General features: G+C 42.1%; 1 protein-coding gene across 1 annotated transcript in view; it reads left to right on the top strand.

Moving 5' to 3' along the window:
• Positions 1 to 2,323: 2,323 nt before the first annotated feature.
• Positions 2,324 to 24,773, top strand: part of GFRAL (GDNF family receptor alpha like) — a 29,269-nt gene continuing 6,819 nt past the window's right edge. The window contains exons 1-8 of the mRNA XM_075049883.1: positions 2,324 to 2,345; positions 5,690 to 5,824; positions 13,169 to 13,327; positions 14,834 to 15,271; positions 15,978 to 16,034; positions 16,755 to 17,082; positions 19,146 to 19,405; positions 24,466 to 24,564. Coding sequence (XP_074905984.1) covers positions 2,324 to 2,345; positions 5,690 to 5,824; positions 13,169 to 13,327; positions 14,834 to 15,271; positions 15,978 to 16,034; positions 16,755 to 17,082; positions 19,146 to 19,405; positions 24,466 to 24,564 — 1,498 coding nt within the window. The remainder of the gene's footprint in view (positions 2,346 to 5,689; positions 5,825 to 13,168; positions 13,328 to 14,833; positions 15,272 to 15,977; positions 16,035 to 16,754; positions 17,083 to 19,145; positions 19,406 to 24,465; positions 24,565 to 24,773) is intronic.

The raw sequence follows: 24,773 nt of genomic DNA on the forward strand, positions 1-24,773 counted from the left end.
AATTTAATGCCTTTTGCATGTGATAGAAATGAAAGCATCTTAAAGAAGCTTCTGGGCTTCTTATCCATCAAAAAAAGGTCAGGTGAGGAATGAGCATTTCTTATCCAGTCTATAAATATTGAAAATGAACTGAAAGCTGAGCTTTCATTGGGTTCTGTTACCTCTAGCTGCTTTGGTATTCTACTATTTCCACTAGCAACTCAGGAGCATAGAAATGGAGTTATCATTCCATTGTTTCTGCTTGGTCATAGCATCATTAGACATGGAGGTTAAATCACAACGTCTTTGTTGCTGCATACATAAATTGTTGTGCCACCATCACTCTTGTACTTTGTCTCTCAATGTATTTCACAGTCTGGAGGTCTGATATCCTGACATCCCGCTCCTTTCCTGTTGTCCAGTAGTGAAAAGCTTGTGCCCTGCAGTCACAATGACTGCAAGGTAATTTCTCCCCCATCTTTACCTCCAAAAAGACAATTTTTTTCCTTTTCTTCTTGACCGCATAGAGGCCACCATCTCATTCTTTGATATAAGCAAAAGTGATGCATGTCATTAACCTGGAGAGTGCTTTATAGGAAGGAGAGTGCACTAAACATTAGCTTAACTCAGCCCTTGCTCTAAGAGGCATTGCAACCTACTGCTGCATGTTACAACGGATTAAGGCCCAGACAAATTTAGCCTTCCAATCTAAAATTTATCTCACAGCTAAAGTTATATTCATCTCTCAGGCTATTCCTTTTACCTGACAATAAGGTTTTTCTCTGGCTGTTGGATATATTGGATGAAATATTATTTTATTTTATTTTGTTGAATACACTTTCTAAAAAAAAAAAAAAAAAAAAAGACAAGTATTTAGCAATGTTGGTGTTAGGACTTTAAATAAAGAATGTAGTAAGTTAACTAAGTTGAAATCTGAGTAAGAAAAAAAAATTAGAAATTATATGCAAGGCTGAATTTTCCTGAAGTAAACAACAACAACAACAAAAAACTCAAGGAAAATCTGGACTTGGCTGAAGTTTTGCTTTGCCAATAGAGTCAGTATTTCACCCATTTTATATCTCTCTCTCTGCTAGCTATGCTGGAAATGTTATGATATCTTTTTGGTTTAAGCATTCAAGGACTCGATCCAGTTAAAAACATTCTGTATGGGAGAAGCACTTTGTGAAAACAAGACTCATGGGTAGCATGGAGAAATCAATAGGGATCTGTTGTTTTCTCCTCCCTCCAGTGCAGAAGCAGAGAGCATCTGGTGCAGCCAGCAGGTGTATGATTGTATGCTTTACGGTTGATTTATTTTTTATCAAGTACCCAACTCAGCTGCTGACTTTTGCATGGCGAACAGCTTTTTGACACATTTTAGTGAAACTCCTGAAGTCAGACCCATAGTCTGGCACGGGTCTAGACTATAGACCAGTTATTTGTTCCGCTGGTCTGGAGTCCAGTGTCCTGCACAGCTCCTCTCTCCCTGTCCTGGTTTCAGCTGGGATAGAGTTAACTGTCTTCCTAGTAGCTGGTACAGTGCTATGTTTTGAGTTCAGTATGAGAAGAATGTTGATAACACTGATGTTTTCAATTGTTGCTAAGTAGTGTTTAGTCTACAGTCAAGGATTTTTCAGCTTCTCATGCCCAGCCAGTGAGAAAGCTGGAGGGGCACAAGAAGTTGCCACAGGACACAGCCAGGGCACCTGACCCAAACTGGCCAACGGGTTATTCCATACCATGGGTACTCCCATCTAGTATAGGAACTGGGAAGTGGGGGCAGGGAATCGCCACTCGGGGACTAACTGGGTGTCAGTCGGCGGGTGGTGAACAACTGCCCTGCGCATCATTTGTACATTCCAATCCTTTCATTATTGCTGTTGTCATTTTATTAGTGTTATCATTATCATTATTAGTTTCTTCTTTTCTGTTCTATTAAACCATTCTTATCTCAACCCACGAGTTTTACCTCTTTTTCCCGATTTTCTCCCCCATCCCACTGGACAGGGGGGGATTGAGTGAGCGGCTGCATGGTGCTGAGTTGCTGGCTGGGGTTAAACCACGACACTCCCCCTACCAGGTCATCACCCTCCTCCCCCCCCGAGACGAAAACGAACGAATTCACTTCTTAAAATGCGTTTGACGAGCGCTTTGCGGTAGACGGTGGGACCTGAGCGATCGCGGCACAAGCAGACCGGTGAGCGGCCGCTCTCCTCCCCGGCCCCGCCCCCCCGGCCCCACCCTCGCCGTGGGCGGGGCCGGGCGGGGCGCTGTCCCCCGCGGTGGGTGCTGAAAGGGCGGGGTCGCGCCGGTACCGGCAGCTGCGGCCGCCCGCGGCCCGGCCATGGCCGCGCTCCTCTGCCTGGGTAAGTGCCGGGGCGAGGTGGGGAAGGGACGAAGCCCCCAGCCGAGCCGGGACCCTCGCTTCTCCCCCCCACCCCACTTCCCCTCCGCGGGTTTGCCCTTTGCGGTTCCCTTCCCGCGCTGCTTCTTCTCCCGGGAGGCCTCGTAGATGGGGGCTTGGCTGGGGGGCAGACGCCGTCAGCCCGGCTCCGGGTAACGTGTTTGAAGTGGGGAGGGGGGAGGCACTGGTGAAGGCGCTGAACTGGCGAGGAGACCCCCAAATGGGATGCCGTGCACAGGTAAACAGCCACCTGTTTGCCGAGTGGCAAAGCGTCTCGTGCCGGCAGCGCTATGCAGCGGGCTGTTGACATTTCCCTTTGGGTCTGGATGGAGAAAAAAGGGAAAATCGACACAGCAACAAAGTTGGTCCAGGAGGAATTGGTAGAAGAGAATACACTGAGACAAGAATATTTTAATCATCTCTTTGATTCCCCTTTTCCCCTCTCTGCATATTGTATTTGTGCTTGTTCTCTTTAATGTCCCATTGCTCTGAACTCATGTTTCACTGTTAGAAACATTCTGTAGGCAGTTCTGCCCAGGGTTTTGTTAGAATAAAGTTGTCTTTTATCACTTTTCAACTATATGCAACTACAGTTTGCTTTTCTCCTTTGGAGCTAGCTATCTTGCTGCTCTTGCAGTTGGATAGAAAACACAGCTTGGTTTCCCATTATTCATTATTATCTGCCAGACGATAACTCTGCAGTCTTGGGGGAGACACTGTAGTTCCTCTGTTCCTCAGTTCCCAATCTGCAGAATTAAGGTGCTAAAACATCCTTTTCCCCCCCCTTTTCACATTAGACAACAAATTCTTCAGGACAGGGAATGTTACACCTACCGAATGAATCAATAGACACCTGTACAAAAATACAGACACCTGTAGAAATCTAAATTCATGTATCCTCATATCAAAATGGATCCCTCTAAAAGTTTTAGCTACAAACCAACTCTTAGATGCCCTGAACTCTTCTAAATAGAAAACAGTCACTGAGTACTCCAAACACTAGAGTAAATAACTGAAGTGAATGACTGAAGTAATAACTGTTTATTTAAGCAATTGTATAAGCTACAATGGAACGGATTCTGAAATCATAGGCCAGTTTGTTTCATGTAGGCTTGCCATGGTATGCCCCCTGTGTACTGCTGACGAAACAAAAGACCCATCCATAATATGCCATTAGATCTGGAGAAGCCCTTTCTTAGACTGAATTAGCTTCAATCAAATATTATGCCACTCGGCTCTTTATTTTGCAAATAATATTATTTGGCTGCGTCCTGTGCCAACTTCTTGTGCCCCTCCAGCCTTCCTGCTGGCTGGGCATGAGAAGCTGAAAAATCCTTGACTTAGTTTATTTTGCAAAAGCATCTCCTCCTTTTGGGGGGGCACAGTTTCCAGGTGGGTTCAAAATAAACACACTCTGAAATAATCTTAACAAAGGAGCAGGAGCTGCTAATTGGCTGCTCAATCAGTCCTACTTTGACTATTCATTTTCAGCCAGTGGTTCTGAAAAGCAGTCTTAACAGGAGGGACACAGCACAGTCTTTGTTCTGCGGATTCTAATCACATGCATAAATCTTCTGTCGTGTTAGTACCTACAAAATAGCTAAATGGTCATCCAGCAAAATACCCTTTCTTAAAAAGTTCCTGGGTTTGTAATTCTGTATTGTCTTATACAGAGAGTCATTTTCACCTGTAAGGTATTTGGCAACATTTTTTTCTCTGTCATCTGAATAAATAGTGAGTAATTTCACAATTACAGACAACTTTTGGAGACAGTCCCAGGAATAACATGTTATCATAATGAGCCAAAATTGTCTCTTTGGATGGGCCAGCTGCACATTCCTCAATGTCAAGTAGCAGGAGCCATTTCTATCGATCAGTCTCCCAGGCTGACTGACAGAAGCAGCCTAAAAGAGTGTTTCAGGCTGGAAATCACGGATCTCTCAACCAACCCTGCATAGATCAGAGAACTGGCAGGAATAAGCACAACTGGGGAAGGATTAGTACCAGCTATGGCAAGCTCGTGGGGCCTCTTTTGTGTCTCTGAGGCACACCAAATGCTATTACACCTGTCAGTTATAAAGTATTAAATGTTGCTTAATCTTTAACAACACATCTCCAGAAAGTGTTCCCTACAGCGGCACTGTTATATCCCAAGTAAGCATCATTTTCAGAAGGGATGGCATCACCTCTAAACAGTAGTGGCTCTTTAAGATTATTAAGAGTGGTATTTGATATTTATTTTCTTATTTCCCAAATGTACCATTGGAAATGTTTCATTTCTCTGGATGAGGTCTGGACAAGTCCTGAAGGAATATTTCATACCTCTTGCAGATGATGTTTAAGGAATTAAACAGTGCTGGAGACTCCTCAAATTCCATATGAACTTACCTGAACATAAGGAAAAAAAGGAGACTTGGTCTGGGAGATGCCATGTCCTTCAATACCTAAGGAAAACACTTCCATCAGGTGTTCAGCAGCTAGTTTGATAAGGCCTGAAATCAGTGTCTGAAACTTAATTTTATAGAAAATTAAGACACATGATTACAAATTAGAGGTTGTGTTACCATGGGAGTGTTGATGAAAGAGCTAAACCCCAGCTGATTTGGCTTTTCTTAGCAAGGTAATTTAATTTTCTACTGATAAGCCAGAGGTGGTGCTGATTTAAAATTCTTTACCTTGAAACCTCCATATCAGTCTTCAGTTTCAGAACTTTTTAGTGCAATTAAATTGGCTTTTAGGTTCAGTGCACTCAGGGAAGCAAAGACATAAATGTGGGGGTTGCTTTCAAGAAATGATGCACCTGTGAAGTAAAAACAAAGAGGGTGAAGAATACTGTATTATGAAAGAAAATCTCATTTATTATCTAACAGGTGTGTAGCTGTCAAATCTCTTTCACATGGTCTGTTTATAGGAATTCCTGTGTAGTCTGAAGCTTGATGAAATTGCAGTCCAAGTAAAATGCTGTTTCCTCTGAATTTTATACTGTCTTCCTTTCTATAATTTATTATGGATCTCAGAACTGCAGTCACTTCCATGTATCTATAGACCGATGTATAGCTATGGTTGATGTTACAGTACTGGGGTAAAAACAATACAAAATATGCCACACGGCAACTTTGAAATTTTAAATTTAATTTTCCAGTTGTGAAACTCAGGAAAAGTTTTATTCTGTTAAAAAGTAACTTGGTAGAAAATTTGAATCTATAGATAAACTACAGTATATTATATTGTTATAATCTAAGTGTAAATTAAAAGGTCAGTACAATATCTATTGTATTAAATAGTCATTATATTCTGTTTTTACAGTGTTTTTCATGTACTTCACAAGTATATATAGTGCCGAGACTACTGACTGCCTGCAGTTGAGGGAGCAATGTATAAATGCTGCAAATGGATGTGAGAGCATCTGGAATGTTGTTGAAGATGTCTGTAATATTTCAGGTAATTCTTTATGGTGTACACAGCTTTCTTTTGAATTGCTGAATGGTTGCATATTCAGAGTTTATCATAACATTGCTGTGGTAAATGAATGAAGTCAGCGAGATTTCAAAGAGAAAATGATGGCAAAACACAGTCAACTTCTGAAATCCTTGGCAAGGGCCAATACTATTTTCAGTAATAGTCACACTGTCTCTTCAATAACATGATAAAAGAAATTTCTGGGCTATGAACAAAGTCAGAGCCTGAACCAACTCAAGAAGTCTAAATTCAGCAGAAATCATGCTCTTGTGGGATCCTGTTAAAGCCAGCATGCAGCTGGAAAAAAAAGTTCCAACCTTGTTTTCACAATTCAAAGGAGTTGATCTGTGCCCTCCCTGGCAGTGTTCAAGGCCAGGTTGGATGGGGCTTGGAGCAACCTGGTCTGGTGGAAGGTGTCCCTGCCCATGGCAGCGGGGTTGGAACTGGATGATCTTTAAGGTCCCTTCCAACCCAAACCATTCTAAGATCTTGCACGATACCCAAACCAATGTAGTAGTTACTTAGAGTAATTTCCAAATATTGTATTAGAATAAGAAACAAATCAAATAAAGCATGCCTCAAAGACAGCTGTGTTGTAGAGAGGCACATTGTATTTAGTCAGTGAATAGTACTGTCCTGGTTTCAGCTGGGATAGTTAATTTTCTTTCTAGCAGCTGGTATAGTGTTATGTTTTGGATTCAGTATGAGAAGAATGTTGATAACACACTGATGTTTTCAGTTGTTGCTAAGTAGTGTTTAAACTAACTCAAGGATTTTTCAGCTTCTCATGCCCAGCCAGCGAGAAAGCTGGAGGGGCACAAGGAGTTGGGAGGGGACACAGCCAGGGCAGCTGACCCCAAGTGGCCAAAGGGTTATTCCAGACCATGGGACGTCATGTCCAGTATATAATTTGGGGGGGGGGGGGAATCGCCGCTCAGGAACTAACTGGGCATTGGTCAGTGGGTGGTGAGCAACTGCATTGTGCATCACTTGTATATTCCAATCCTTTTATTATTACTATTGTAATTTTTTTATTGTTATCATTATCATTATTAGCGTCTTCCTTTCTGTTCTATTAAACTGTCCTTACCTCAAGCCATGAGTTTTACTTTTTTTTATTTTTTTATTTTCTCCCTCATCCCACTGGGTGGGGGGGGAAGTGAGTGAGTGGCTGCATAGGGCTTAGTTGCTGGCTGGGGTTAAACCATGACAGGTACCAACATGTCAGAGTGATTCACTTGCAGGGAGTGATGGTTCGATAAAGTGTAGGTTACGATGTGACTAAGCCTCCTTGAATTGTTAAACAGATTCTCACATAAATGAAAGCAGAAAAATCAGTCTCTGTCTCTTTTCATTGCACTTAAAATCCTTGGTGCACCATTTCCAAGTAAAGTATGTTTTAAGTGGGGGAAGACCAGGTATTATAATTTTGACCTGAAACTCATACTAATCTCTGTTGTCGTTCAGGTGAAAATATTCCTTTCTCTGAAGGCCTATTATCTTCTTGAACAAATCTTGGGTATCAGTCACTATCTGTCTCTTTCTTTAAATCCCTCCAAGACCTTGCTGTTAAATGATGAGTGTTCACTTGCCAGGTGCTGTGAATATGGAAGGAGAAGAAGAGAAGCAGTACAGTGTGGTAGTGTCATTAGACCAAGCTAGTAATGACACCTTTGTTGACTGATAAACGTCAAGGGCCTTGATTTGCCAAGGCTACATCAGTACTAGCAAATAAAATGGGCCAGGGACTATTTTCTGGCCCCAAGTTCAACTGTCATGGGGCAGCATGCATCCATACAATTAAACTGTCTTACCCCCATGGTGGCCCCACAAAACTGCTTTTTGGGAGTGACTCCAGGCCAGCGCTGACTTCACAGTCCAGACCAGCTACCATGCAGAAATGCAGCAGTACAGATGCAGTCACTTGCTATTAGCCTAGCACATGCCTTGATCCTGTTCATAAATGCAGCCAAGGTTATTTAAGTACATAACTGCCACTTCTAGTAAATTAATTCCGTAAGGCAGGTTCTCCGTCACTGGGAATCAGAGGTATATATATATCTCCACAGAAACCTCCCTTCTCCTTATATTGACTATATTTGAACAAAACCAGCCACATCCTGATGCCATAATCTGTTCTGAGCCTCAGCTGCAGTAGAGTTGGTAAAATGAATATCCCTCTGCCTGTCTTGACATCAGGACCCAGTCTCACGTTTGGTCTGTGTGAGAAGCTGGTCAGCAGAAGATGCTGCCTGACTTCATGGTCAATAGCCCCTTGCTAGAACATTCACCTGCAGTGTGAGCTACCTGAATGCTTCTGTCTGTCTGATTTTTCTGCAGAGATTTGAACCCAAGTGTCCCAAGTCACAAGGCAGTATTCAAAATAATTAGAACAGAAAATTCTCTGAGGGGTCCTTCTTAGTGTGTCCTGTTCCAGATACATATCTGCTTTCCATAGAATGGCTGAATACTTTGAAGAACAGACAGAGTAAATGAAAAATAAATGATAACCTAATGGTTACAACAGTCCCCAAAGGAACGGGGTTTCAGCTCATGTTCTATCAAGTTTTTAAATATTTTATGTGAAGTGGAACAGTTTCAAAAGATATGGCTGATGTTTGAAAAAAAGCATTGGAATATGCAGTACTTTCAGGCTCAAGACAGTGACCTAAAGATGAGCTCTGTAGAACCAAACCTCCTCCCCAAATCAGAAGTTGAATTTGCTTCTCTCACATCATTCACAAAGGCATTAGCACCAAGACTACTTGACATAAAGATCAGGATTTATACTGTAGCCTATTCTTCTTCATACCCTGCAACCAGACAAAGTGGGCCAGCATGATGACTTTTGTGGTCTCCCCTTTGGATTTACTGCATTGTCCCATAATATGCCATTTCCCTCGCTTATTGTCCTATGTGCTTATTCATTGATATTAATGGTATTTGTAACTGGGTTAGAGAAACCTTCTGAAAATAAATTCTTCTTGTTTCATTTTGCATCTGTAGATTTCCTTAGGATAATAGCCTTTGGCAAGGACTCTCCAACATTGCAGAGCACTCAGATATTGTGTTGGGTCTAGGACAAATCATTCTAAATGTGCTTATTAGGTGCCACAACCCCAGAGGCTGTAAACCCATAGTCAGACAGCTGATGGTACCTCCCAGAGAGCCCACAGAAACAGTGACAGAAAATCTACCAGCATTATTAGTAAGAATAACATTATACTGTATGTCAAGAGTACTCTACATGTGCAAGACTGAAAACTTCATGGATGAGCTGTAGGAATGGAAAAGGCCCTTCAGTGCTGAGCATGAATGTGTTGGAGTCAATAGGCAATGAGGCAAATACTCCTTTTGCTAGTTTCTCTATGAAAAACCTAACTACAAATGATAATTACGCTCCTACACTGCGGTATGAGCTCAATGACTCAGTCCCTCAGGCTGTAACCTCCAAGTTAAATCTGTGCATTATCAAGACCTCCATCTTTTGCTCTTCAGAGCAGGTCTGGGTACACTCTCCAGATGACTGCATAAGTCACTCCTTTCTCTGTCAAACTGTCCATCACTGCTCCCTTAGTACTACAGCAGCATTTTCAGAGTCTCAGTTTATAGTCGTCCGAGTCCAGTCCTTCTTCCACTTGCTCTTCTCTTCTGCCATTAGACCACTGTCATATTAAAAAAGTTTTTCCTGACCTTTACATGGAATTTCTTGTACTTCAGTTTGTACCTCTTGTCCTGTCATTGAGGAGTCTGTCCCTGCCTTATTCACTCCCCTCTCAGCAGATATTTATACAGACGGATATGTTTATTGGTGCGCCCCTGAGCCTTCTGTCCTCCAAGCTGAGCAATCCCAGCTCTCTCAGCCTCCTTGTAGGACAGATGCTTCAGTCCATTAATCACAGCTGTGGCACTCTGCAGGAGCCAGTCCAGTATGCCCATGTCCCTCTTGTCCTCAGGAGCCCAGTACTGGACACAGCACTCCACATGTGGTGTCACCAGTGCTAGAGGGGAAAACCAGTACTTTCCTCTGCAGTCCTCTGATGCAATTCCCACTGATGGCTGAAGAGCTGACTGTGCAAGAACAGATTATCACCATGGAAGTGTCAGCTTCTACTCTGTCATGCTTCTACCTGTGGTCCCACGTACATAAATTATGTACATATAAATAAATCAAATTATGAATAATGGCTGCCAAGCATTAGGTCAGAGAGCATTTTTTTGTAAATGTCTTGGAAGAATATGCATAAGGTAAAATATATTTCCTAGAACTAATCAATGGTAAAGCAACAATAATTGAAAACCAGCAATAAAGTATTTTCTACTGTTCATCACAGCTGAATCAACACAGTGTACAAACAGACCAATACTGATAATAGGTTATTTCTACACAGCTTTCAAGGGGTCAGGCAAGGGAACCCCATAAATCTGATGTGCTTCCCAACTCTGTCTATGCCCTTTGTATAGAACAACCTGCCTCTCACCCCCTGGTTGTCAGCTGCTGTGATTCAGCACAGTGAGTTCGCAGCACACAGGGCCACTATGAACACAGCCCCTGTACCTGACTCCTAACAACAATTTGTTAGTGTCATGAAGACAGATGAGCTAAGTGAGGCTGGGGTGCAGCATAAAATATACCAGGAATTGTGTTTCTTATTCTCCTGCCTCTACTCACCTCCACCCTTGAAGTGTCCTCAGGACCTTGAAGAAAACAGTCATAAATTTTGTAAATTAGCTGATTTTTACACAAGCCCCTCTTGATCTTTGTTGTTCTTTTTCTATCCCTGGAGTTTGTCCTCCTGAAATTGCCTGCTGAAATTCTTTTATTATCCCTGTTGTGGTTTAATCCCAGCCACCAACTAAGCACCACGCAGCTGCTCGCTCTCTTCCACCCACCCAGTGGGATGGGGGAGAGAATTGGGGAAAAAAAGTAAAACTCGTGCGTTGAGATAAGAACAGTTTAATAGAACAGAAAGGAAGAAACTAATAATGATAATAATAATGACAGTAATAAAATTACAATAATAATAAAAGGATTGGAATATACAAAACAAGTGATGCACAACGCAGTTGCTCACCACTTGCTGACCAATGGCCAGTTAGTTCCCGAGCAGTGATCCCCCCAGGCCAGCTCCCCCCAGTTTATATACTGGGCATGATGTCACATGGTATGGAATACCCCTTTGGCCAGTTTGGGTCAGCTGCCCTGGCTGTGTCCTGTGCCAACTCCTTGTGCCCCTCCAGCCTTCCTGCTGGCTGGGCATGAGAAGGTGAAAAATCCTTGACTCAGTCTAAACACTACTTAGCAACAACTGAAAACGTCAGTGTGTTATCAACATTCTTCTCATACTGAATCCAAAACTTAACGCTATACCAGCTGCTAGAAAGAAAGTTAACTATCCCAGCTGAAACCAGGACAATCCCTTACTTGCTTGATAAAATATAGAGTAGAATATCCACCCACCCACCTCCATGGGTCTCCATAGTTCCCATGTCGCCACTTACTTTGCACCCTATTTTTATGACCAGCTCCTGAGCTCCTTGGCTACTGGAAAAAAGAAAGAAATGTGAGAGCTAAGGTTCAGGGTCATGCTCTACTTCTAAAAATGCAGAAGGCAAGCTGGAGATGGGGCTGGAGAGATACAGGCAAGCCCGGGCACCATCACCTCCTCCTCTGCTGGTACAAGAGGTGAAGTGGGAGCAGAGACTGGGACCTGTAGCTCTTGCTGGACTACGACGTCCCCCCGTAGCGGTGCACATTTTAACACATCTCCAGGCCCCCCTCAGTCAGCAACTGGAGAAAGGGCAACGCAGACACTGAAAAAGGATTTGGGGGTGGCAGGATGGGGACGTGCACTCTGGAATTGCTGATATTCATTCCTCCAGGCAGGGGCAAAATGCACTCCTTCCTCTTGCAGGCCTTCACCTCGACTGCCTTCCGCTGCTGTTTGTGTCAACAACGTATAAATGACATTAAAACTGATCACATTAAAGCTTGTCCGTGGTGGCGGTAACACAAGGCTGCTAGCTTTGCAGTTTTACTAGAGCATGGAGTCTCTGCTGCTCCGTGCTAGTCAATGGGAAAGCAGCAAGGCAGAAAGCCAGACGTCACCCCTGACAGGGTAGAGACAATAACATTTGTGCTCAGTAGATTAAAATCTATCCTCGTGCTGCCCCACGACCAGCCTGGATCTTGTGAGGCACGTACTCCCTATCTTACATATTGTGAGATACTTAATATCTACGAGGTGAAGAGAGAAAATGTGGAATATGTGCTGGTTTGGGGAACTGCATACCCATTTTGACAAGGTAGACCATGGCTTTCACAAAATAAAACTTTCTTAAATGGTATTTAACTGCTTCTTATGTAACTTGTAACTTTCTTAAGCAGTAATAAGTAATGACATACCTTTACAACATTTTAGTCCATAAAGTAGAGGGTTGATGGATTTACCATTGTACCACAAACCAGTACATGCTCTTTATTTTTACTACGCATACAAGGCAAATGTGATCTGACAGCCTGTGTGACTGTCATTGAGTCCAAGTACACACGCAAGCAACGGGCTTGAAACTGGACTGGCAAACTAAGGCTTCTGCACATTTTTTTTTTTAAGTTAACATGTCCCTTATTTTTATTATAAAAAAATTAAAAATCAGAATATTCTTGGACTACTTTAAATTTGTTGTCATTGCCAAACTTAGGCAGTGAAGTTGTTCTATAGGGTAGCAGCCCAAGGGCATATCCAAATGGCCAGGCGTTTGTAGGCTTATGCCATCCTCACGTGAGAGATCTGAACCAGAGCTGCCATCTCTCAGCATGGGGTTAGCATCACCGTTATCATGGGACTGGTCCTGCCCTCCCATGTCCCCTCTCTTACTACGGTACGTGGCAGTGCCTTAGCCTGCACTGTGAATTCCTGTCCCTGTACCAGGCATCTCATTTCTACACAGGGCCAAGATGAGTATCTCAGTGCCTCAGTTCAGGATGTGCTCTGTGACTCCTCTGCAGCTTTTTAGTTTGGTCTCTGTGCCTCATCTCCCTAGAATAAAAGGGATGAGGTTTAGGTTTCGAAATGAGAACAGACATTCTGGCAATGGGTCAGATCAAATAAAAGGAGTTAGGTAATATTGTACCCACAACTTTATTATATCACTCTGAATATTATTTAAAATTTGTAAATTATGACAGGTTTTCAGAGAAAACTAAGTTCAAACCATCTTCTCTTGGCAACACATATTATTTTTGTGCTTCAATTGAATTGTTTTATGTAATCATACCCCTTAAGCGTTCATAAACATTAACAACATTATCATTTTAATGGTCAGTTCTAGGTAATAAATGCAAGGCAGAAGATGCTATTGGATGCAATAGAATCATCCAGGTCCTGGCTAATGAATACCCAGAATTTAAAAACTGTGTCTGCACTACAGATGATGTCTGTAGCATCACAACTTTGCTTGGGAAACAGTGCAGTATTAATAAAGGTAACTAAACATGAAGTTTTAATTATGAAGAGCAAAAAGAAATATATAATTTTGTAACCCTCATTTTAACTGGACTCAAGTTTCTTTGCATATTTCTCAAATCTGGTAATTCCCCCAAAACATTAGTTTTGTCTCTTCTATGATATTCACACTCCAACATACATATGAAAGCAATGCCATATCTGCTTTAAAACAAACAGAACCAATAAAATGCATGTGAGAAATTAAAATGTTTTCTAACGCTCTTGCTCAATCCAGTGGAAAGCAAGAGTGAAAATACGATGTGTGTTGAGGGCTACCTGTTGCCCAAGGAGTGAGTGCCACTGGATCTATGTTACGTATGGAGAACCACATCCAGCCACCTCATGAATGGGGATGCACAGTTGTGCAGTTGTGTCACATTGTGTTACAGGAGCATCTTCACTACATCTAGGAGAGGTTACTGGATGTGGGAAACACAGTTACTACTGTCATAAAGCTGTACATAATATATAAAATGCATCCTTTTAAAAAAATTCTATTGTAATCAATGGACCCAACTCCTTGAAATTTATTTTTTATTATTCTAAGAACTCTTTTCCCTTCAGAAAGCCTACCTCTATAATTGAGAATTACTTGGTGCAGGAAAGGCTTGCAGTTTCTGACCCAATGTCTCCTGGAGTAATGATTCGCAAAGCTGACATAAGAGAGGTAGAATCAGCCAGCAAATGAGAGTCTGGAAAGTGAGCCGCAAGGTTGATTCCTCGCACTGATCCATCACTCCCTGCTGGCATCAATCAGCGTACATCATATAGCAGTAGAATATATGGCTTTATTGCAGAGGAAATAATAGCATCCTGATCTGTTGCTCCTTGCCCCAAACAAGAAGAGTGGGTATCTAAAACCTGATGTTAATGTCATTGAAACAGTTACTTTTGCTTCTAGAAAAAATGAAGCAATTTTATATTTTTTGCTGATTGAGATTACATTTCTGACCAGCATAGCAAAAATTTGGATGGAGTTACACTAGTACCAGTTTTACCTACAGATGATGGCTTATCATATTGGTGGATACTTTCAGGAGTAATTCTCCCTGTCTAACTGAAGTGACCATTTTAGGTAATGAATGAACCATCTTCTGGAATTGCCATTCTCTCTTTAAAAATTATGTGTTGAATTAAGATTATAATCCATGATATGTCTAATCTGTAGGTGGTTAAAAATATGTGAGATGAATCCTTTTATGCAGTAATTTTAGTGAGGGTTTCCCATATTACTGTTACCAGCTGAATTGTTGAAGTGGACTGTATTATACAACTACCAGGACACAGTAAGCACGAGGAAGATTCATTAGCCTGCAAGACTCTGAAATTATGTATTTACATAAACTCAGAATGAAACTAGGCTGTTTCATTCATTTTATTGCATTAAGACACTTATCTTTTTCCTGAGTTTGTGTTGACCTGGACAGTGATGATGCTCCATCTTTTATTGGATTTATATCTCTGTTTGTACCTATTTGCACAGAATATTTGGAAACTCCCTCAAGATCAGATACTGAAGTGAATTTTAGGCAACACAGAAACCCCCAAGGCCAAAGACACCCAGAAGAGTTAGAGAACGACTGCAGTATTGCAAAACAACGCTGTCGAGAAGACCCTTACTGCTTTTTAGTGTATAAGAGTTTCCAGCGAGCATGCCAGGCAGATGCAGCAAAATGCCGGCTCCCACTGGTCAACCAGGAGTGTTTGTCAGCGTGGAAAGAACTGAAGAAAACAGTGCTGGGAGAGTGCAAGTGCTCAGATCCACTTCAGATGAGATGCATTAAAATATGGAAGGGACTCTTTAACAACCCTTGTTTACAATACTCTCAAGAGAACCAAGCTTCAGCAGCTAGTGAAAATGATGATGATGGTAATGATGATGATTATGTTGATGATGAGAAAAATCAGGACACCGACACAGGTTAGTGGTATTCCAGCAGTCTGAATGCTTTCATACATAACAGTAGTGTGCACAACTCTGTGAGAAAGGTTTCCTTAATCATTTGCTGTTTAACTTGTTTAATGTTGGAAACAGGATAGTTTTAAGAGGCTTATTTACATTCAAATGAATGATCTGATATCAAAATGATAGCCTTACTGCAAATACTATTGTCCTTCAATGTGTTAATTTGATAGAACCCGATCCAAATCAGTCCCTTTTAGTATTACACTGTAAGTAGAAACAATGTAAGACAAATAACAATAATTTTGTAATAACAGGAATTGCCTTCCTGCCTTGACTTTAGATCATGACAAGCAGTTAGTTGAGCTCGAAAACCAGGTGCACTGATGAAAACATTAAGGCCTCTGGCTTTCTTTTAGTCACAAGAAATCTGACTTCATACTGCTCTGAGCAGCTCTAAAAACTCTTCTTGAGCTCATAGGATATATATGTAGAGAATGTTATCAGCAGCCGTTGATAAACTGTGCTTTCACCCCCAAACTTATGAATATATGCAACAGTGATTTTAGAGTTTGTTAACAAACTGACAGGTCCTATTTGGTCAAGCTTTTTATTCTTGTTTCTTTTTACTATTGGCACTATGCCAGCAACACAGCCAATACTTAAAAACTAAGCTACAACCTGGTTTATCACTTATGCCTGTACCTGTATCTTTTTTTTCTAGACCATATTAGTATGGAAACAAAATTACAATGGAGTTTATCTGCTCTCTCCAAACAAGGTAGGTCTGAATTTACTTATGAATCCTAATAAATGGTTTTAGCTCTGTTTTCAGATAGTGTACAGTGTACCTCAAAATTAAAATGAATACTTTTCATTCAAATTACTGAAGAGTAGGGAGTCAATAGATCCAACGTATTTTCAGTTAAGCTACTGGGTAGATACGATTCCAAAAATGTTAGGTAACAATCCTGATCCTGTTAAATTTACAGAGGCAAATCTTATCCCATAAACATTTTAGGGTCAGAATTATCTAGATTTTTTTGGAAGGTTTATAGCATAGGCTAGAAATACATAAACTAGCTTTAAAAGCACAGAAATACCAGTTATATTCCCTTCTCCATTACTTACTGTGTAGTCTAGCATAAGACTGCATGCTGGAGATTTCAGCATTTTCAGGTATCCACGAGACACTAGCTTCCAGAAACTGTTACATACCACGAAGAAACTTCTATCTTGCCAGTTTTCACTTTCTTCTCCCTTATTTATCTGGCAGGAGCAGAAACTTGCAGGAGGGTTGCTTATGAGGGCCAAGCAGTAGAAGGGAGAAGCATCAAGATCACACAGTGGGCTTAAAAGAGGCAATGCTGGAAGAACTAGCTCAGAGTTTTGGGGAGTCAAACTTGTTTTTAATGGGAATGTTGCAGGCAGGATGACTACCTATCATCAGTTGAGAAAGGTTTGCTTGTGATTTCATGTTAAAAACTGTTATTCTTTTTAGCATACACAGCAAACAGGACCTGTTTGGAGATGAACAAGGAGTGCGTTGAAGATGAAGTATGTAACAAACAGTTGTCCCTGTACCTTAAGGTTTGTTCAGTAAATAAGAAGTGCAACATGGAAGAATGTCAAGCAGCCATAAGGTTCTTCTATCAAAACATGCCTTTTGAAGTTGCCCAAATGATGACGTTTTGTGATTGTGTCCAGGCTGATGAATCCTGCCACAGAGCCAAAGAACTTCTCCATGGCAAGCCCTGTGCAGTTACTGCTGTTCCACCTCCATCATGTCTGAATGTAATCCACACGTGTGAAGAGAATGAACTGTGCAGGTAAGTAGAAGAAAGACTTGGCCTAGTAATGTGCCTGTGAATAAGGATTTGATCAAATAATTTTTATATATATATATACCATATATCTCACCTATAGCAAAATTTTTTTCTGCACTGTATCTATTGTATGTTATCACTTGTGTTTGACATCTTCACAGATGTCTGCATCAGCTCTGGTAATTCCACAAGTAATTCCACAAGTAAACTGAAAAGGTTCATTTTCAGAAAGGTCTAGAATCTAGTGTGGGCTTTGCTTCTGCCTCTTTCGTGACTCTTAACACTGTTTCTGCCTGACAAACTATGCTGTTGTGTATTTTCATTACCACTTTCTTCAGATAACGCCTGCCAGTCTGCACCTTTGCCCTCTAGCAGTTTGCACAAATTGTGCAGCAGACCAGACAAAGTTTGTTTGGTTGAAGTAATTGCCTCTTCCACCGCAGAGTCTGACCCTTTGTATCCAACAGCCATAAACCCAACTTGGCCCGTTCAGAAAACTGTTGTCTTATTCTTTCCATCTCAAGCATACTGATACTTGAAAAAAGCTGCCCTGAAACATGCACAAAGCACCAAACTCATGAAGAATAGTGCAGTTTTAAGATCTGACTTTATTTTAGAAAACACACAACAGGATTAGCCCATATTCGTAGTTCTACTTAATTGCCACCATTTGTGCATGGTCAATTGGCCCACTTTAGTTTTCAGCATAGTCACCAGTTCCCTTGTGGATTAGAACTGAATTTTCCCTCAAAGCTGTGCTCAAATTAACGTTCAGTCAACAAACCAGGAGGCCAAGAGATGCTTTCAGTTCTGTGCAGGCTATTCAGATTGACGTCAGTGGGAATTGACCCTTTTTATGTCAAGAAGAATTGGGCTACAAGTGTATGTCTGTGCATGTGCATGTGTACACATGTAATATCTTAATGGGGACTTGCTGAATTACCCATTATGTTGGGAACTTTAATGTTTCCTGGCACTGACAATAAGTGGATATAATTGGCAAAATTAGTCTCTAAATTATGGCTAGCCATATCTATAAATCAGGAGGTGAATAAAAATAATTCTGTTAGCACAGAGGTGGCATCTGCTTTGAAACCTTTGCTTGTGTAATGAAAATATTTACAATAATGTCCTAGCTGCTATTGTAACAGTTCATGTTTTTCCATGTGACTTGCTTGTTAACGCTACACAATATCTCAACAGTAAATTTATAGCCTAATTTTATGATTAAGGAAATAATGTTTTAATATACTAATGTACAATATACAACAACAGTTTACCTTTATCGTCCCCTAAAATTTAATATAAGTGATAAATTGGTTTTTAATTAATACCTACAGATTTCTTAGTTAACTTTTACTATATATTTGCTATTGTCATACACAGTGCATTAAAGGCCAATTTTATTCTATCCTAAGAGCAAATAAACAGAAATAATTTGAGATTATTGAGCTGGGAAACAAGTTAATTCTTCTCATAACTTATCTCTGCTATCAATTAATCTTTAAGGTCAACTGAATTACTTCTAATTTTCCCTGAGCATCGGACATTTTGCATTTTGTTAGCATTTGGGGAGAGTAGGGGTTGGCATTGGATGTAGATTATTTTATGTAAAATAAGTTGAATATTCATTCTTCCTTCACACCGCCCAACAAACTGATCCACTAGAACAGCACCTGTTTTGGTTTTATTGTGATGACTGGTCTAGTTCCTCTATCCACATTTCTTCTCTGAGGATCTGAGACTGTTAGATTCACACTGATTTCTGCTGGACCCTGGGAAAATCTTCACAGGTGCTGATTAGAAGTGCAGTTGCTTTTTCTCAAAAACTTTTTCAGTAAAACCAATCTTTTCCTTAAATTACAATTTTGCAGATTTCATTCAAAATAATTAGGTGCAAATCACAGCAGCATTTAGGCCACCTATCACTGAATATTGTGATTTTTAATGCTTAAGTGGTACCTTGGGAATACGCTCTCTTTTCATGATAATCCTTAAATGTCTTTTTGCGAAATCACAAGTGAGTTTTTAAACTGTCATTGTATACTTCTTTTTTTTTCCACCAGGAAAAAATACACAATTTTTTGGTCAAAGTGTTGGAGACACGTGACAAAAAAATGCTACGATGAGGAAGCTTGTCTTGAAACTTTAATCAAGGGTGACATGCCCTGTTCTGCAACTGCTGATTGCAAAGCAGCCTACATTAGCAACTGGGGCACGATGCTGCGTGTGGAGTGTACCTGCCAGAATTTACCTGCTGCGGAGCAGTCTTTGTGCCAGCTCTTCCATCACATGCTTCACAGCAAATCCTGCTTCAGTGAGTTACGTGAGTAAGATGTAATACTTTAAAGAATTAGTTTTAAAGAGTATTAAAATGCTGGCTTACACCAAATCTGTACTATACCTTCGCTGCCACTGATTTCAGCAAGATTTGTATCTTTGGGGTTTTTAATCAAAATCAAAATTTTTCTCTGATTTGGGGAAATATTTTATATTAGTAGCAAGTCAATAATAACAACTACATGTCTCATTACATAAATTTGCTGGAATAACAATAAAAGAATCATTTCTGGGGCCTCTAATAATATGCAGATTAGAAATGTTCCAAAGCCTTCCTGTCATTGGCTTAGTGTTGTACTTTGGTACAGTGTTTTTACAAATAATCACAGAATCCTAGAATGGGTTGGGTTGGAAGGGACCTTAAAGACCATCTCCATGGGCAGGGACACCTTCCACCAGACCAGGTTGCTCAGATCCCCATCCAGCCTGGCCTTGAACACTGCCAGGGATGGGGCAGCCACGGCCTCTCTGGGCGACCTGTTCCAGTGTCTCACCACCCCCATTGTAAAAAAATTCTTCCTTTGTCCAGTCTAAACCTACCCTCCTTTGGTTTAAAACTGTTGCCTGTTGTCCTGTCACTACAGGCCCTGGTAAAAAGTCTTTCTCTCTTTCTCATAAGCCCCCTTTATATATTGAAAGGCTGCAGGAAGGTCTCCCCGGAGCCTTCTCTTCTCCAGGCTGAACAACCCCAACTCTCTCAGCCTGTCCTCATAGGAGAGGTGCTCCAGCTCCCTGATCATCTTTGGGGCCCTCCTCTGGACTCGCTCCAACAGGTCCGTGTCTGTCCTGTGCTGAGGACCCCAGAGCTGGACGCAGGACTCCAGGTGGGGTCTTGCCAGAGCGGAGTACGGGGGGAGAATCCCCTCCCTCAACCTGCTGGTCATGCTGCTTCGGATGCAGCCCGGGATACGGCTGGCTTTCTGGACCGCGAGCGCACATTGTCAGGTCATGTTGAGCTTCTCATCAACCAACTCACCCAAGTCCTTCTCCTCAGGGCTGCTCTCAATCCACCCGTCGCCCAGCCTGTATATGTGCTTGGGATCGCCCCGAGCCATGCGCAGGACCTTGCGCTTGGCCTCGTGAGCGCCACGAGGTTCACACGGACCCACCTCTCGAGCCTGTCAAGGTCGCTCTGGATGGCATCCCTTCTTTCCAGCATATCGACCGCACCACACAGCTTGGTGTCACCAGCAAGCTCGCTGAGGGTGCGCTCGATCCCACTGGTCCATGTCACCGATAAAGATGTTAAACAGCGCTGTAATGATAACTTATGCAATACGATACATTATGTTGTCTTTTTCTCTCTGTTCTTCTTGGAGTCTAAATATTAGTATAGCTTACACACATTGAGTAACAGACTTCATTCCAAAGAAAATAACTTCAGTGATTTAAATAGGACCTCTCAAACAAAAAGCTGCTGTGAATGGAGGTTTCAGCATTTGGCCTTCAGTAAAAGCGCTGGGGTTAACTCACATGAAATATATGTACTTACTCAGAACCAGTAAAACCTTTCATGTGCTAGATCTTATTTTTGTTCAATATAAAAGTCCTTGCCAAGTCTTTGTTTAAGAGAGAATTGTTAGTGCAATGAATGCCAATATGGGAGCAAATATTAAGGTTTTAGTTTGAACCAGGAGTGTGCCTTCAAAGCAAATCCCGTTTGTGCCCACTTACAGTGCCATGGGTCACATCTCAGGGTGGTTCCACATCACAGGGTGGTTCCACATCACAGGGTGGTTCCTGGACTCCTGCAGCCTAAAACTGAACCTGAAGGTTCATCTGCCGCCTCTGCAATGGTCCAGCTACATCCAAGCATCTGGCCGATGGACGAGATTAAAGACCAAAGTACCCTCTTCTCCTCAAATCTTTGATCTATCACACCAGTTATTTTGCTATATAAATCCTCTTAGGATACACTACGTGCTAGTGCAGCATACCCTATGCCAGTCATCTTCTATATGTAATTACATGTATTCTCAACCTAGCTTGGGAGAGGCAACTATATCTAAAGATTTCAGTGAAAAGCAATGGCTATTTCATAGTTCCGTCTGATGGACTGCTTTTAAAAAATGTATTAATTGCTTGCATGCATTTCATTGAATGAATTAGCTAATTTTTTAGTTTTAGCAGCCAAAATATTACCACTAATAAGGGTGTAAATTTTTTCTTGTCACACAAAGTCTACCCAAAAATTAAAATCAAGTCGCTGAAACACTGCCCTTAAGCTTAGTTAATCACTACTAAAATTCAGACTCTGAGAAAAGTTTAAAAATCATATGCCAAATCCCCTGGAAAAATGATATCATAACACTGTTAGATTTAAGACTGCACTGGTGGTGTTTTGCTAATGAGCATTATTTGTTTGTTCGCTTTATGGCTGCATCTAATGGTCCAAATGAGTGATCACATCATTGTGTTATTCTTTACCTATAAAGCAAAAAGATGACTCTCATGTCATAATAATCAAATAACTACTCATCAGTTTTACCATTCCCTGAAGCAGTCTCAGGATAAAATGGTTTTTGTGATGGAAATTTCCCTAACCTAATTGGCATCAAAGAACAGAAGTTTGCTTGCTCCTGTGGTGAAACAAATTCCTGCTAGTTAAACAACAGTTTGGGAATCCAGGGCCTTCGCCTGAGTAAAGGATTGGCACCTACTCTGCAGAACATTTGCAGAGTCTTGTGAATCCTGCTTTTGTTTTTTCTAGATGTCTAGTTGTAATGCAGCTAAACTGAAGAGAGCGATGATTACGGGTTTGATTGTAAAGTGCCGTGTTAAATGCCATTATCCGCACGGCATCTCGGAGCTGCGGAGCGAGTGCTCTGTTGCAGACCTCCTCCAACCCCTCCTGCAAATTTATTCAGCTGGCCTGGCTGCAAACTTTGGATAACTTTCACTCTTAGAGTGGTGACGACTCTTAACATTGAAGTCTTTCTGAACAGGCAAATACCCACCGCTAGCAAAAGGGATCTTTGCCTCTAGCGCTGGCGTGAACAGACCTGCAAGGCGTCCCTACACCATCACGCCTTCCTACTCCTGCACGGCACTGCCTTGCTGCAAATGTTTGCTCTTGGGGCTGCACTTAGGATTAAAGCTTGCTGCAGACTCAGCAAAAGGCAAGAACTGTGAATAACTGGCTGCTGTATGAGACAGAAGCACAGGGTGGATCGGTGCCAGTGTAGGATCGGTGTCACGGAAGGAAGAAGCAAAAATGCCAGTGACAGAAAGTCACCACGTTACAAGGAGATTTAGTCCGTTGCTATTTAGATGACGTTCCAGGCTGCAAACATGAGTCTTTGTCCTATTGTTTCATTCCTCTAGGGAACAAAAACTTCTCATCCTACAATTCATGTGAGTGACCATGCACATCCTCACATGGTTTAGCCTCTTGCTCTGTAAACTGTTCTACTTAGGTAGGCCTTTTATTTGTCATTTCAACAGAAGATGCATATTTTGAGATACATTAATGAAATTATGCCCACAAAGAGGACACGCCTTTGTGAAATAGTTGAGGTCTAGCAATTCATTTGGAGAGTAAGCTTTGCCTTTTGGAAATTATTTCAAACTACTACCCATTTCTCACCAATTCTATATTGGTTTGGTGGGCTGTATTGGCTTTGTGTGGCAAGGGTCTGGTAGTGGGGGGTGGTTACAGGGGTGGCTTCTGTAAGAAGCTGCTGGAAGCTTCCCCTGTGTTCAAGAGAGCCCATACCAGCCGGCTCTGAGACGGACCCGCCGCTGACCAAGGCTGAGCCCATCAGCGATAGTGGTAACGCCTCTGTGATAATGTTTTTAAGTAGGAAAAAAAAGTTGCGGGACAGACAGAAATGGCAGCTGGAGAGAGGAGTGAGAACATGTAAGAGAAACAGCCCTGCAGACCCCCAGGTCAGTGCAGAAGGAGGGGGAGGAGATGCTCCAGGCGCCGGAGCAGAGATTCCCCTGCAGCCCGTGGGGAAGACCCTGGTGAGGCAGGCTGTCCCCCTGCAGCCCAGGGAGGTCCACGGGGGAGCAGATCTCCACCTGCAGCCCATGGAGGACCCCACGCCAGAGCAGGCGGATGCCCAAAGGAGGCTGTGACCCTGTGGGAAGCCCACGCTGGAGCAGGCTCCTGGCAGGACCTGTGGCCCCGTGGAGAGAGGAGCCCACGTTGGAGCAGGTTTGCTGGCAGGACTTGTGACCCCGCGGGGGACCCACGCTGGAGCAGTCTGTGCCTGAAGGACTGCAGCCCGTGGAAGGGACCCATGCTGGAGCAGTTCGTGAAGAACTGCAGCCCGTGGGAAGGACCCACGTTGGAGAAGTTCTGGAGGACTGTCTCCAGTGGGAGGGACCCCACACTGGAGCAGGGGAAGAGTGAGGAGTCTTCCTCCTGAGGAGGAAGGAGCGGCAGAAAATAACAAGTGATGAACTGACCGTAAACCCCATTCCCCGTCCCCCTGCGCTGCTGGGGAGGGTTGGTAGAGAATCCAGAGTGAAGTTGTGCCTGGGAAGAAGGGAGGGGTGGAGGGAAGGTGTTCTGAGATTTGGGTTTATTTCTCATTACCCTACTCTGGTTGATTGGTAATAAATTGAGTTAATTTTCCCCAAGCTGAGTCTGTTTTGCCCACGATGGTAATTGGTGAGTGATCCCTCCTGTCCTTATCTCGACCCACAAGCTCTTTGCTATATTTTCTCTCCTCTGTCCAGCTGAGGAGGGGGAGTGATAGAATGGCTTTGGTGGGCACCTGGCGTCCAGCCAGGGTCAACCCACCACATGGGCCTATTTCTAAAATTGTTTCTGTGAAAAGAGAATTTAAGCTGTTTTGAGGCAAAGAGTATTTTTAAAGCACACTTGTCCCCCATAAGGCAAACTACAAGGGAGATATAACTGACGTGTCAAAGGAAGAACTTTCATTCACTTTGGTTGTTGTGTATCAGTAAACAATATTTTTAAATAGCTGCCTTTATAAATTCTGCGATCCTTATCAAAACACCAAACAGTAATATTCACTTAAATTCTTATTTTAAACTAATATTTTGAATGGATATTTTCTTTCCAATATTCAGGTCAAATTTCCATTAAGAAGAAAGGTTTTCATTGGGTAAATACAGGAATACCAGGAGAAAAGCTTCCCAGAGCACAGCTTCATTCTTCTTCAATTAACGGTGAGTTTGGGCAAATTGCTCCATGATTTTAATAGAAGTACTCTTGAGATTTCCCTTGTGTATGACCGGGAAGACTAAAGGTTCAGTCCCTGGGGTTCAGGCAAGTGAGACCTACCTGTTGCTCCCCCATTCAACATAATGAGGAAAAATCTCTCTACCTGGTTGGCTTAGCTTATATAACCACAAAATAAAGATAATGAGACTGAACC

This window comes from Buteo buteo, chromosome 17 (genome assembly GCF_964188355.1).
Source record: "Buteo buteo chromosome 17, bButBut1.hap1.1, whole genome shotgun sequence".
Classification (NCBI taxonomy): Eukaryota; Metazoa; Chordata; class Aves; order Accipitriformes; family Accipitridae; genus Buteo; species Buteo buteo.